At 45.4% G+C, this 14,682-nt stretch overlaps 1 protein-coding gene across 1 annotated transcript in view; it reads left to right on the top strand.

The window, feature by feature from the left end:
* GTF2E1 (general transcription factor IIE subunit 1) overlaps positions 1 to 13,995 on the top strand; it is a 52,205-nt gene extending 38,210 nt beyond the window's left edge. The window contains exons 3-5 of the mRNA XM_035314759.1: positions 3,894 to 4,095; positions 8,877 to 9,121; positions 12,255 to 13,995. Of these exons, the coding sequence (XP_035170650.1) occupies positions 3,894 to 4,095; positions 8,877 to 9,121; positions 12,255 to 12,685 (878 nt within the window). The 3' untranslated portion in view covers positions 12,686 to 13,995. The remainder of the gene's footprint in view (positions 1 to 3,893; positions 4,096 to 8,876; positions 9,122 to 12,254) is intronic.
* The last annotated feature ends 687 nt before the right edge of the window (positions 13,996 to 14,682 follow it).

Raw genomic sequence — 14,682 nt, 5'->3', positions numbered from 1 at the left:
CCCTTCCCTTCCCTTCCCTTCCCTTCCCTTCCCTTCCTTTCCCTTCTGTCATTAAGGACACGTAAGGCTGTCATTAACTGTTTTCCTAACTCATTTGAGTTGCCTGATTCTGGAGCCTGGAAGATAATGGGTAAAAGCACTGCATGCTTATTGCAGAAACAGAAGTTCCAGAGAAGCATTTCTTAGGCATTACAAACCAAGTACTGCTCAAATCTGCAGATGCTGCTGAAATTTTGCCATCTGTGCCTTAGATCACCCTCCATGTAATGGTAATAATGCTTCTTCTAAAAGGAGCTTGAGGAGATTTTGGAAATAAATTACCTTAATGTTTTGTGGTTGCAGTCAAGAATAAAGAACTGGATGAGGATGAAGGCTGGAGTAATAAAAATGAGCTGAAAGATTTCGGTATGAAGTACAGTGTCATGTACCCAGCGTCTCCTGCGAACATGGAGCACTTTCATGATCTTAAAAGGTCTCAGTAGTTCTCCCAGAAGCACTAATGCCACTGGGCTTCTGGGAGATCTCATTTAGAGAGTAGTGTACACTGCAGCTTTTCCTGTGTCGCAGAAAGGTGAGAGCAAACTGCAGAAAGTGTGTGATGGGCCCGGTAACGTGGTCAAATGAATGGGTGGCCAGCTTTATAAGGGGAAGAAGAATGCGTGGCTTATTTAGCCTTGCAAAATGAAGGTGGAGGGGATGAGTAGGACAGCAGTCTGTAAATATACCTGAAGGATTAACAAGATGGAAGCTAGCTGAGGTGAGGTACAGTGTGCAGCACAACAGTGAATAGATTCTTTGTGTCTTTAACATCCCTGGCCAAATTAAATTCCAATTAAACGTGTACATATGTGAGGAGCCAAACTAACACAGTGGGATCAGTGTTAATTCTGATGTCTCCTCTCTTCTGCAAGCTCCTCTTGCACCATTGCGTTTGTGCATACAGTCGAATTAGAGCAGATGTAGCACGCACGTTTGGACACGCTGCGTGTAATGCGTGTGGGTGGTTGACCTTTTCCTTCTCTCAAGTGAAATCAAGTCATTAGGAATTAGCTGCAAATACTCTGGCCCTATGCTTCAGAGCTTGAGCATGCCTTGGGGAGCCAGATTAGCAGTGTATCAGTCCTTGAGAGTCCAGGAGCAGATGAGATCTCTTTCAGATGGCTGGTTTTTAACATGCTGTCAGAGAAGTCTGCTGTGCGTCTTGAGCATGGAACAGCTAGGTGTGTCTGGACAGAAGGGGATGCACGTGCTCTGTGTTGGTACTTCCAAGGTGCAGGGAAGCTCTGGGTTATCTGTTTGCCCTGGCTTAAACAGCATATTTGCATGGAAAACTATCAGTTGTGTCCAGGCTGAGAGAAGAAATAGATCATTGGGGTGGGAACGTGGCCATTCTCAGCCTTTGGATGGGCTCCACTTCATGTTTGTCACATGCAATACACATTTGTGAGGAAAATGTGTCAGTGCTGATGTGATGTGCCATGTCATAAAAGCTCTGGTGACATTTTGTGACCTCTTAATGTCTAACAGAAGAGGTTTGCAACATATAAATGCCATCTGCCATGGCAAGCCAACTTCTCGGTTCTCTAATCACATATGCCTCTTAGGAAATGCTGCATCACCTCAAAAAAAATCAGCATATTAATGGAGGAAGCTTGTCATTTCACTCATTCCCAGATTCTTTACATAATTCATCTATTAACTTTACTTTTTGCTTATGAAGAACCCTGAGGGGTGGAAGTTGCAGCAAATCCACCATAGCTTTAGGAGTTCCATTTCATTAGAGCTGTATTTATTGTCTGATTTTTTGGTCCTGTGAATCGGAACCATTCTCCCTGTGGTTTTAGTCTTTAGCAAATACTTACAGTGTTCACAGACGGACATGCGAAAAGCATGAGCTGTCTCAGGAACATACTGCAGGACTCTGGGGTGTGTGGTGAAGGGGTAGGTTGTAAAAAGAGGAGAGGTTTCTTTGTTAGCCTCTGTTTGTTCACTTAGTCCATTATGGGAACCGAGATGTGCTAATTATTTTCAATTGATTCAACTTGTGCCAATTTGTCATGCTGATAGCTTCAGATGTGGGATAAGGAGACCAAACTTCGGCTTCAATTTTTGCCGGGCTGACAGCTTATATAATTGTTCCGTTCTTGAATCAATAGTGGCAATTTTTGCAGGATGAAAAAGTAAGCACAGTGTTTTGTGCTTGGATGGGAGAGGAGAGCACTTTATTTACTTACCCTTCATGTCACATGCTGCAGTTGTCGGGTGCGTTAGCTTTTACAGAGATGTGACAAACTTTGTAAAGCGACTTTTTTTGCAGGAAGTTTGTGCATGTTACAGTCCACATAGACAACACACTTGGATTAATTCACAAGTAACAATGAGCAAAAGCTATTTCAGATGGTGCCAAGGTAGAAAATTGCATTTCTACAGACTGGTGAGAGGCAACAGATTCTGCCTCCTGTCACAAGCAGTGCCTTTATGCGTTTTCCAAGAACTGGGGAAGCATTGTCTAGCCCTCACAGCCACCAGAGAAGAAGTGAGGTCTGTTTTTATCACTCTGTTACAGGCAGAGAAGGAGATACACTGAAAAATGAAGTGACAAGACTAGCAAATCTGTGCAAGCAGCAGAATGAGATACCAGCAGCCCTGGCTTGCAAGCCTGTCCCGTTACGTCATGCCCAAGAGCCCTGGGCCAACCCCATGCTTTCAGCTGTGTGTGTACCTGGTGTCAGTGATACAGCAGGCTCCCGTATCGATGCTGACACTGATTGTTAGACAGAAACATACCATTTCCCTGACACAACCTGTCCTCGGGCTCCCTGTTAGTAAAAAGATACCTTTTTCTTGCTTCATTAGGGTACCAAGAGATGATACTAGATGTGTGTAGGTGCCACGGGAAGGGTAAGTAAAAAAAAAATCACACAGGGCCAAGAGAAATGCCGAGGTGTGAGCACAGCATTTGTAGACGCGTAGCTGTGTCCGGCATTTGTAAGGACAAGTCATTCCACTGTGCTGCTCCCCTCGCAGCAGACCATATGGTGAGGTCCTACTGCGTGTGTACTTCCCTAAGGTTCCTGCTCACAGATGGAGCAATGAAACCAAAAGGCCTGCTGTGCAGGAGTTCAGTAGGGTTATTTTTTTTGTAACTGCATTGCCATGCAACCGTTTCAGTTGCCTTTGTTTGACCTGTTTTTCTAGCTCCTGATGAGGTCTGTAAAACAAGCTTATTCTCAGTTGCCACTCATACAACTGTTAGTTTACCATTCTTAATTTTAAGAAATTAATGCGGGGGTGAGGAGGGATACGCTTTTGCTACTCCACAGTAATGACTAGTCTGCGTACTTTGGCCTTACAGCAGAAGGAGAAGCCATCTTTTTGCATTAATTTCAAGGTGAAAACAGTTAAACTAGCAGTTACTGCAGAGTAGTTGGTGCATTGTAAAACTACACCCTGCTTCATTGTGAAAATGAATCGTTTGTGTGGCCTGGGAGATAGCAGTGTGAGTACCTGGAGCAGATGATATTTGAACTCCTCGGAGTGTAATGTGAAGCCTTTTATCACGGTGCAGCCATAGATGACATTTAAAGCGTCTAGCAAGAAAGGGTGTGAGATTAGGAAACATCTCAATAGTGGTACTGTAACACATCTGGGCTTCTCAGAGCAAGAAGCTGCACCCCAAACTGGGTATCACCGGGTGGCATCAAAGTGCTTGTTGCTTTCTTGTCTGCTTAAATAATAACCAGGTACACTGTGTGTGGGAAGGGATTGTCAGAGTGAGACAAGCTATTTAGCATCGAGCAAAGAAAACAGTGAAGCACCCTTGTTTAAAACGCTGCATAAAGAGCTGGGCTTGTTGCTTTTCTTCTGATGCTTAGCAACTTTTTTCATTTTAGGAACTTTCCGCTGTACTTTCTGTGAGACTGAAGTGGAAGAAGATGAGTCGGCAATGCCCAAAAAGGATGCAAGGACACTCGTGGCAAGATTTAATGAGCAGATCGAGCCCATCTACGCGCTACTTCGTGAGACGGAAGATGTTAACTTAGCCTATGAAATCCTCGAACCAGAACCCACAGAGATCCCTGCCTTGAAGCAGAGGTGGGAATGGGCCCTGCTTTCTCTGACTGCAGTGCTTCCTCATCGCATGTTCCTCTGCTCCGTGAGGTTTTCCCAAACCTGCAACCTCTGGCTGCATTAGGGTCTTACTTGTTCTGCACTAGGGCTGCAAACAACTGACAAATTCCCCAAGGAATGTGTGGTTTATAAGGAGATAAAGGGCTGCAACCACTTTTTTACTAAACCAGGCAGATTACTATTGCTCTGGTCAGTAATCTGCATGCAGTTTTCTTTGGGGCGTGGTACTCGAATCACCTGCTGCTTCCTTTGGCAGTATGTATTCCAACCCCTTGCCCCAGTATTTAAGAAATGCAAACTGTAGCCATTTTGCAAAGCTCCACAGGTGCATCTAGTCTCCAGAATGTATTTTGACCACCACCTTGCTGCTTCACTCTCATCTTTCTCTCAAACCCTTATCTGTTGTTTATTCCTTTCGCTTCCGCCCAGCTTTTGAAAGTAAGCTAACTGCATTCTACACTTTGTGTTTCAAATCCGTATATAACAAAACTCCTTCTTCTGATTTTCTTCTACTTGTTACACAACTCTTTTTGGGGGGAGACCATGTTATAGTCAGAAAATCATTAAAATGTTCCTGCCCATGGGAAATGACACTTTCTTTCAGAACATTCCTAGCTGTACAAAAACAGATGATGTTTAAATAATGCAGAAAGATGTGGGGAGCTGTCAGTTTTGTCAGCTATGGTGAAATGTGATGCACTTCTCTCTGTTTTTAAAAAAAATAATTAAACACACAAGAAAAAAATCTGTACCATGGGGAGGGGGGGAGAAGCATTCCCACAGTTCCTTGGGGTGCTTGGCTTTTGTTAATGGATACTTTTTTTTTTTACATTCAGGCTCACCTTGAGAGAGAATGAATGTTCATCATATATTAATGCTGGACAGTTTCTAATTAATATAATAAAAAATTACTTGTCTTTTTCTAGCCAAGAATATAGCTGATTTTGCTCATCATTCTGATTGAAAAACAGAAGCAATATAGGGAGGGGAAGAAATTTTTCAAGGTCATTCCACATGTCTTTGTTGGTATGGGGAGTCTTTGAAGCCTTTATTCCCAAGCTGAATCACTAAATTTTGCTTTAAAAACCCACTTCTGTAGTTTGTGTAGTAGAACCGGGATAACCCCACCAAAAAGAGGGTCATTTCTCAGCCTTCCCATGGCTACCTTATCTCGGCACGCAGGAAATTAGCACAGCAGAAGCCTGGTGCAGTCCCATGATTAAATAGCAGCACCCACTTAGTTGACTCTTAAATACTTAAAAAACATTGTAAATGATTAATTACTCTGAGCAGGGAATGACAAAATAAATAGGCATTTTTAAATCCTTACTTGAACACAACTTGCTTCAGCACATACAATGATTTAATTATTTATTAACTCTTATTAATTCAAAGCAGCTAATTGCATGAAAATGCTGCTGTGAGATTTTTTTTTAAAAAGTGCCAAACCCTGGGTTATTTATTCTCTCCATTTTATGGAGCCTTGAGTTTCTGGAATCATTGACGAAACTGGCATTTGATGCTCCTGAAACAAACAGAAAAGGTCACACAGTGCTTGCATCTTCTTTTTTTTTCAGAGCCACAGGCAACTTGTGTTTCCAGGACAGTGGTAGCTCTAACCAGCTACACTGGCAACGTGTAGTTGTCATTCACCTGACAATGGGAAACTGGTCACATCTTCATTTATACTTTTCTGGGAGGCAGTTAATTCTCTTAACCTTGGGAGAGCATTAGTTAGTACCACGGGTTTCAAAATACACACGCTTTACCTGAGCCATTCTCCGTGGTATCCTAAAACAGATGAATTTTAATATCTCCTCCATTTTCTTATGTCAGAATAACATGATGTTATATAACATAAATCTTCACAGAATTCATTTTTGTGGTCGTGCTATCAAGGACCATGGGTTGTTTCCTATGAAGCTGAAGCTCTTAAGAACAGCTAAATGAAAAAGTGCTTTATTTCATACACAGCACAGAAGGAGTTATCCCCATTTTGCAAGACCTTTTATCAATAGCCTGGACAGGACTGAGATGAAGATTTCAGGTTGTTTTCCCATTGCACCGTGTGGTTTCTGTGGGCCATACCTCAGCTATGTCAAGGATTATTTATGTCATCTTTGAAGGCAGCTTAACCACTTAGTAAGCGATTTCCGTCAGGGTAAAACAACAGAGCAAACGTAGCCAGATCTGGGCCCCTGAGCTGCCACTGTCTGAGCCGGGTGGCCATGCGATGCCTAGAATTAGGGGAAAAATGCATCTTGGATCGAAGAGAGAGAAATTACTGGAAGAGTGCACTCCCTCCATCTGTTCTGTGCTGGCTGTATGGCAGCTTGCACGTCTGGCCTTCTGCTGGTGCCTGATCTAGGGTGTTCACCCTCATCCTTTGGAACAGGTGTGCTGAATAGAAAGGCCTCTTCTTGCAGTAAGGGATGTTCTGTTGGTCACGCAGTCTTGAGGTCGTCCACTCCTGCTAGCTGTACGGTGAAGGTGCAGTCGCACAAACAGCGCAGTAAGTTGAGACATGTTTACAAAGCTCACCGGGGTCAGAGAGTAGATAGAAGCTGTCTAGATGATTCCATGCTAATGTGACACATTGCAGTAGATGGTTTAAAGTAATTCATACTGTAGGTGTCTCTTACAGCTGTTACCTTCATCTTTGAATTGCTCCTGACGTTATGGGATAAGTGTTTTGCTACTAAATGATACTGCGTAGGAAAGAAGTCCATTTCAAATACACTTAAGGGGACCTCTGTGCTAAAGTATTATTAGGCAGCTCCTGGCGCTACCAAGTATATAGCTGTCACGCTGCAGTCATGGAGAGGCAGAGGCTGGGGGAGAGTTGCATTGTGTATCTTGTGAGGAAAGTGGATTACATAAAATTGTCAGGGAAACGCTAGTTACAGATTTCTATTGTGTGGGAAGCAGAGCGGTGCTTTTTGCAGAACACATGCCTGTCTTGGAAAACTGAAAGGTACCAACACTTGAAATAACGCACTGGGAAGAAGGTCTCTGTGTGGTTCCTTGGGTTATATAAGCAATACACGGGCACGGGTCTTTTCCTTCAGCCCAGAAAATCAAGGCTGCTGTGAAGCTTTCCTGGTGGGGCTGGCTGTGGGAGAGAACCAGCTAGTGTGTGCACACATGCTAACGCAAATGTTGTGAAGTATTTTGTCAAGAGATCCCAGCAAACACACTACTCTGAGGCTGTGAGTAGCCCTGAATCCAAAAGGAGGCTGAACACACCAATATTTTGTATATGGGGAAGAAGGATGATCACCTGCCTCTGTATTTCCCCCTCATAGTTTACACCTAGAAACTGGGCACACTTAGCTCACCAAGCAGTGGTTAATTCCATGCTGAATTAAAAAATTTCATAGTACTTAGATCTCCAACTGCAACCTTATTGTCAGCTTCTCTGTTGGAGGAAAGGTTGTTGGGCAGATAGCAGCAATTGAACCGTGCGCACTCACAACTCCTGTCAGCTGAGCTGATAGCAGCTGGCAGCAGAACAGGGACACTGCTGGAATCCTTCATTGATTTCCTCTGGACAAAAGGAGGGATCCAGGCAGGGCTGTTGCCCGTGAAAAGCCCTAGCAGCCTCAGCCATTGGCAGTCAGATGACTGAAACTGTGTGGTATCTGACAGGGGTAAAACAAAATGCAGTTTTGGAGTAGAGGAGCAGTCACCTTTGGCTTTCCCCACCTGGAGAGCAGAGAGTTTCCATTCTGCTGCTCTTCCTGATCAATACATACATAGCCAGAGAGTATTTGCAGCTCATTGCCATCAGCGTGCAGAAAATACTCCACCTGATGTCCTCTTTCCATCAGATCCAGGCAGATGTGTTTCCTTTCTTCATCGGTCTCCTCAGTTAGAAGGGAGCCTGGAAGAAAATGTGCCGGCAGCAGCTCCTCTCAGAAAACAAAGGAGTGCTAGACTCTGACTGTCCTGCCTATGCATCGGTTATCACCTTTCTCTCTCTGGCTTCCCTGCTGCAAAGACAGCTCTGTCTTCCTGCTCCCCATCACCACACAGCCCTTTGCCCAGCCCCAGTCCTCTGGTTTGAAGGTATCCTCTCAGCTTCCTCCTCTGCTTTGAAGGTGTCCTCTCATCTTTCTCCTCTTCCTGGATCTCCCACTCCTCCCAGGGCTGTGTCTGAGGACAGTGCGGATCTCCTGTGTAACGCAGATGTGACTTTCCAAGGGCACTGCCACTCACAATTCAAGCAAGGGTTTCAATGAACTGTATTTTTCAAGGCGAGTTAACTCCTTCATGAGCCCTGAGACTAGAGGTTCACAGATCTGAGCATGCTGGGTCTCTGAGCCAATTATCTGTCTTTAAATTTTAGTACTGGAATTTATACCGTATGGTATTGATGCAGAAAAGCAAAAAAGAGACCAGATACCAAGCCCCAGGTTATTGTTTGACTAGGTTTTGCTGCTGTAACTTTTATCTCAGGGTATTCTGTAATTGTGTGAGTGTTTTTAGATAAGTGCGTCAGCAGCCTTATTGCTACCTCTTCTTTTCAGCATCTGTTGCAGAAGTTGCCATGGCCTCATGTAGGGTTTCTCATTAGGGGTGCCAAGGTCCCAAAATCAGCAAGCTGGTGTAGAAATTCCTGGCACCACCATGGAAATGGCAGTTCTTGCTGCAGACCATGGGAGATAATCTCGTGTAAGTGTTACAATGCTGGCCAAGAAAGGGCTCGTTCTGAGTGCTGTTTTTCTCTCTTTGACTTTACATAGCAAAGAACGTACAGCTGGTACTGGTTCGGGGACAGCTGGCATTACAGGTGGACACCATCGGGAAGCATGGACTACAAAAGGACCATCGTACGAGGACTTGTATACCCAGAACGTTGTCATCAGCATGGAGGACCAGGAGGATATGAACCGGTCTGCGAGTGAAGGGAAGCCAGCCAGAGAGAGGCCAATTTGGCTCCGGGAGAGCACGGTGCAGGGGGCTTATGACCCTGATGAAATCAAAGACGGTAAGGAAATTCACAGAGCACAAGTGCTGCTCCGCATATGTGAGTGCTGTGAAAAATAGGTTCCCTTGTGTGTGTACAGCTGTTGCTCCCAGCACTCCAGATTTTGTCTGCTCCCCTCTGCTGTGCAAAGCACCTGCGTGTCGGTAGATGTTAAAAATGCCAATTTATTAGATCCGGGATTGAAATGTAGGTCAGTAAAGCTGAGTTGCCCACAGAATTGGGAATTGTGCTTCTAAAATGTTATTTATCTGTTACCTCTTCCTGTACCCTGAGTAGTAGATGTTCTTCTGCCTCGAGAGCTTATTGCTTTTCGATGTCTTTCATCTGGAAAGCTGAACCCCAACAGGACACTGCTGGAAAATAGGATTTATTAACATTTGGTGACTCCGAAGCCCATGAAATCTACCAGCAGTGTTTTTGTGCTCCCAGCATTCTTCCCAATTATTTTTCAAAATGTTTTGTGTGAAAAATATGTCAGAAAGAAAGCTGCTGGAAGCACAGTAGGAATGTCTGTCACAGGTGAGTCCTTACTGCTTTCTATCTGTTGCTAGTTGTCTTTGCTTTTATTTTCATTCAGGTTGAGGTCAGGTTGTTGGCTGACCATAGTCAAGATCTTGTAGCAACTAGAAGAAACGTTCTGCATTGCTAAGTTTGCTGTTTAAGCATACAGACTGAAAGTGGGAAATAGAGACCTTTTATCATTGGTGTGTTAGTGCATCGATATATAAAATCTTCCAAGTCACCTGAGGATTATAGAATGACACTGTTGGTGCCCTAGGGAGAGAAGATAGCTAAAGGGAATCGTGTTTAAGCACGAGGTCCTGAAATCGTTCCTCTCCCAGTACCCAGAGAGGAGTGGAGAGCTATAGGTACAGTGAAAATAAAGAGAACAGATGGGAAAAAATGACCAAAAGATACCTGGTTATGTTGCTTGCATGTAGCATCTTCAAAACAAATGGATCTCAAAACATTTTCCAAATAGATAAACAAAGTGAGGTGATGGAAGGAACCTCCTCCTGCACCCAGTTTTTCTGCTAGACATTCAGTCCACGTCTCCTTTTAAATTGGTTCCTTGAGATTACTTTTGGTGTACGCAGCATAAATGTTTCTCAGATGCTGCTGAAGGACGTTGAGGGGGAGTATATCTCCTTGGAGCACAAAGGCATCACTGCCTAACCTCCAGCACGGCTGGAGATCGAAGAGGGAGCTTGTGGAAATAGCCTGAAGTTGTTGTTGGAACACATTTCTGTGACTCTTGGATGATATAAACAGGAAGGAAGAAGACTTGGGACCATTGACAGAAAACATTCACTGCATGGATCTGCCAGGAATAGTTCTCACAAGCAGGAGACAGCCCCGCTCCTGAGCCACAAAGTTCAGACTTTGTGGAGCTGCCCCGGGCTGCTGTTGCTTCACAGCTCTGCACATGGTGAACTGTGATACTGCTTGACAGAGATGCTCTCCAGTAGCTTCTTGTGCTCTGCAGTCACAAGCAACAAGCTGAGCACCAGGCTGCCAACACAATGCTTTTGTTCTTCCTTTCTTTCAAGAATTTTGCCAATGTATTAATGATAGTAGTTGTAGCCATCACCCGTTCCTACAGCTTCATTTACAATAAAAACATGAGTCCTGTAAAGTTAGGGATGGGTCTTTAGACCTTTATTTTACCGCAGGAAAGACTCCCCTGGATTTTCATGCTAAATGCAGAACTTACTTCTTTAGTTTACCTATTTCTCACCAGTTATTCACCTCAAGCTGAAAAAAAGTGGCTAGTGCATTTTTGATCCTGGAGGGAAATGCTTGGATGTCAAATGCCTGGATATGGTGCTCAAACGATGAAAGCCCAGGGACTGAAAAAGAAGTCAGGTGGTGTTAATGAATGAAGGCAGAAAGCCATCCACCTCAGTTCCAGCAGTTGTTTGTATGCAGCCTGTTCCAGTGCAAGAGAGAAAGTTTTCCATGGGGAGTCTGTTGTACTTTTTAAGCTTTTTTTTTTGTACATAAGATTCTCTGTATTTCTTTTCTTTCTTTTTTTCTTCATACAGCCTGTAGGTTTATTGGTGCTGGGTGGACTCAGTACTCTCAGCAAAAGTAGAATTAAGAGAAGTTTTCTTCAGAATGCCACTTTTTGAACAAGAATTTTATCTTTGGAGTCTGTGAGCTGCGGACACCCTGCCTACCCGGACCACAACAAACCCTCTCAGCTGTTGTGTAGCCAAGCTTACTGAAACAAGAACAGAGGCCTAGCATCTTGCAGCTAGGAAAATGCAGTCCCCTTCAAATAAGAGAACAAAGTAGGGGGCCAGAGAGCCTGGCCTCGCCGTTGTGGCTGGGCTGTATTTCGGGTTGGAGAGCAGTGGCAGCTGTTTTAACACAGCCCTGCACGCTGTGCTGCACAGCGTGGCTGCAGGCTGTGAGCTTCATCAGCTTTGCAGGATAGATCCTGCTCGCTCGCACCATGATCCTCTAATGAACTTTTCCCCTTCCTGCCTGATAGCTGCAACCCCGAGCTTACCAGGCTCTGCTGCTTTGAGTGTGGTTTTATAACACACGGTTTCTGCCTGGATCCATCTGCTTCTCCTTCTTAATCCGTATGGATGGGGAGCTCAGCAGGGCAGGGCCAGGTTTTGGCTCTCTGTTTAGGGTCCCTGCTGGGAGCTCCCCGTGGTGTTTGTCATCAGTGCGAGTCCTCCAGGCTGTGGTCATACCACCTAGAAGCAGACAAAAAGACAACAGGCTGTGCTTGTTCACCTGTGAAACAGACCTGGGGGGGGGGAGGGGGGAGTGCTTCATTCCAGTCGAGGGGCACCTGAGTTGGACACCTCTGGAGAGTCTTTTCCAGGTGCCTGTCCCTCATGCGCTTGTCTTCTCTTGTGATGAGCTCCTGATGTGTTCCCAGCTGGGAGCTGCTGTGCCTCGAGCTCCCATCTCCTAGGAAATGTCAGCACTTGCTCTGCCATTAAGAGAAAAACTTCGCTCTGTCTTCTAAGGGAGGAGAGGAGCTGGCACAGCGAGGGGTTCTGACTTGGCCAAAGGTGCACAGTGGCAGCAAGTACTTTGGATCCAGACAGCCTTCAGGGCCAGCACCCCAGTCACTGTGAGGAAACTCTCATTCCCTTCTGTCTCTTTGCAGGGGGCCGGGATCTGGACACCTTCCAGGAGCGTGAGGAGGGCCGGGCAGCTCTGGATGATAACGAGGAGGTGATGCGTGCCCTGCTCATCCATGAGAAGAAGACGCCCTCTGCTTCAACGGTCACTGTCGGAGGTTCTGCTCCTCTCTCTGGTGCCAACGCCAGTGACTCCGAGAGCGAGACGAGCGAGTCAGAGGAGGAATCTCCTCCCCGCCCTCCTGCCACGGCCACCACAGCGTACGGGCTGGAGGATGAGGAGGAGGATGAAGAGTTTGAGGTGGTGGCAGAGGACCCCACGGTCACAGTGGCTGGGCGCCCACACACGTACAGCCAAGTGAGCCAGCGCCCCGAGCTGGTGGCCCAGATGACACCGGAGGAAAAAGAGGTTTACATAGCCATGGGGCGCCGCATGTTTGAGGATATGTTTGATTAACTGCTTCCTGACGGGGCTTTTTTTTTTAAAAAAAAATGATTTTTTAAAGCCAGAGACTCCCTTGTAAAACAGAAGACTAAAAAGCATCTTTCCTCCCCTGTGCGCAGGGACACTGGGGCTCGGAACTGCTGATCTCAGGCATCTTGCCCACCAGAGAGGGGGAGCAGGAAGGCTGCATGTGCCAAAACAGGTAGGGGAGGACAAGTCTTAGAAGTGAGGATGCTTGCAAGGTAAACATTTTAAGGTTTTAGGGTTCCCTGCACACAGGCACTGGTTTAACCCTCTCCAAGGCCCAGTAGCTGCCTCCCCCCAGTTGTTTTGGGTTTATTTTTGCTGCAGATTCTAGTGAACTCCATGTCCCTGCCCTCAGAGGACGTAAGTGCTCTGTGGTCTGATCCGAGTGCTCTGCAGAGGAGGGTGTCAGTAGCGTTTTAGCCCGGTGAGGAGGGGAGCAGTGGTCTGCTGATGGGCTCGGGCAGGGCTTGTGCCTGACCTCCTGCCAGCAGCCACTGGCCATGGAGTGGTTACTGCTAAGCAGCCCCGTGGGCAGCAACCTGTAAGAAGGTGCTGCCTTCTTAGTCACTCTCAGCACCTCAAGGTCAGGTGGAACTTGAAACACGCAGAGTGAAAGCCTTGGCAAGGACACACAGTCACTCTTTGTCAGTGTAACAAAAGCCCTCCGCGCATCTGAGCTGTCAGAGCGCTCCGACTTACCAGGAGATACCTTCATTTTCCAGTAGTGCTGCCTGTCACTTCTGCCTCGCTCTGTCCAGCCTCCAGTGTTGCCGACGGTTCGTGGCGGGCAGGGCTGCAGTCAGGCAGCACCAGAGAAATAGCATAGCTAGCTTTTATTTTCAGTCACGCCACGGTTGTATCATTTTAAGAGGAATTACGCAATTTTAAATTCTGCTTTGGCACGCACTCTTCCCACAGAAAAAACATTTACCTGTGCCTGCAGAGCAATACCAGATTTGTAACGTTTTCTCTATCAATTGAAAGTGTTGCTTTTTTAAATTGTTGTGTTTTCCTATCCGGCAGGACGACAAAACAAAATGATAAAAGAATTTTGTGTTTTGGAGGGTCGGGGCAGTATTACGTGCTGCTTGGTTTACATGGGCAGCATAAATGTGCTGTTCATTGAGACTGTAAATGTTTTATACTAACTATGCTTTCTAGGTTGTGCTAACCTTGTAATGCCTCCTCTGTGGTTTTATTTGCAGTTTGATTTTTGAACTCCCTCTTTTTTTAGTGTTTTCAATTTGCTTTTAAGTCATTTTAAGGTGGAATAAATAAGTAGGAACTTGTTCCCTCTGTTGTCTTCCAATTTGTCATGTGTCTAGTCAGAAATATTTGCTTATCATTTCGATTTACTTGATTCAGGAAAACAACCAAGTTAGGGCTCTCCTTTGGGGTAAGGACTGTTTGAAATCCCACATAATATCTCTGCTCCACATTGTTTCTCCTCACCAGAGCTTACTTGAATGCCTCCTGTTACTTTCTTCATTTGCAGGAAAGATTCTTCATTCGAGTGGTGCTTTTGTGAGCTCTTTTTGATCAGGACCCATTCCTTTCCACCTTCCTCAGGGGGTGTGTATGCTAGTGAGAGAGGTCTCACAGACTTTTGTTCCTAGTTAAAATGGTGCTATTGCAGAAGATGGGCTTCTGGGATCCAGTATCAAGCTTCTAGGTGTCAAGCCAGACATAGCTGACAAGTCGGATTCAGTGATCAGCAAGCAGGAAAAAAAGTTATTTACCAATTCTGTCTAGAATTTAATCTGGTTGAATTCAAGGTTAGCCCTGGAGAAAAGCAGGTCAGTTTACGAGGAGCCAAGGGTAGAATCTGAGAACTAACCCTGAATGCAGCGCAACTGCTCATTCTCATAACACACCAGTAGTTCTTAGTCTGCAAAGTCAAGCTGTGGGTTTATTAGCTTAAGAGAAGAAATCTTCTTCCCTTTCCCTTTCCCTTTCCCTTTCCCTTTCCCTTTCCCTTTCCC

This window comes from Oxyura jamaicensis, chromosome 1 (genome assembly GCF_011077185.1).
Source record: "Oxyura jamaicensis isolate SHBP4307 breed ruddy duck chromosome 1, BPBGC_Ojam_1.0, whole genome shotgun sequence".
NCBI classification, from domain to species: Eukaryota; Metazoa; Chordata; class Aves; order Anseriformes; family Anatidae; genus Oxyura; species Oxyura jamaicensis.
This window is presented reverse-complemented; position numbering and strand designations above follow the sequence as displayed.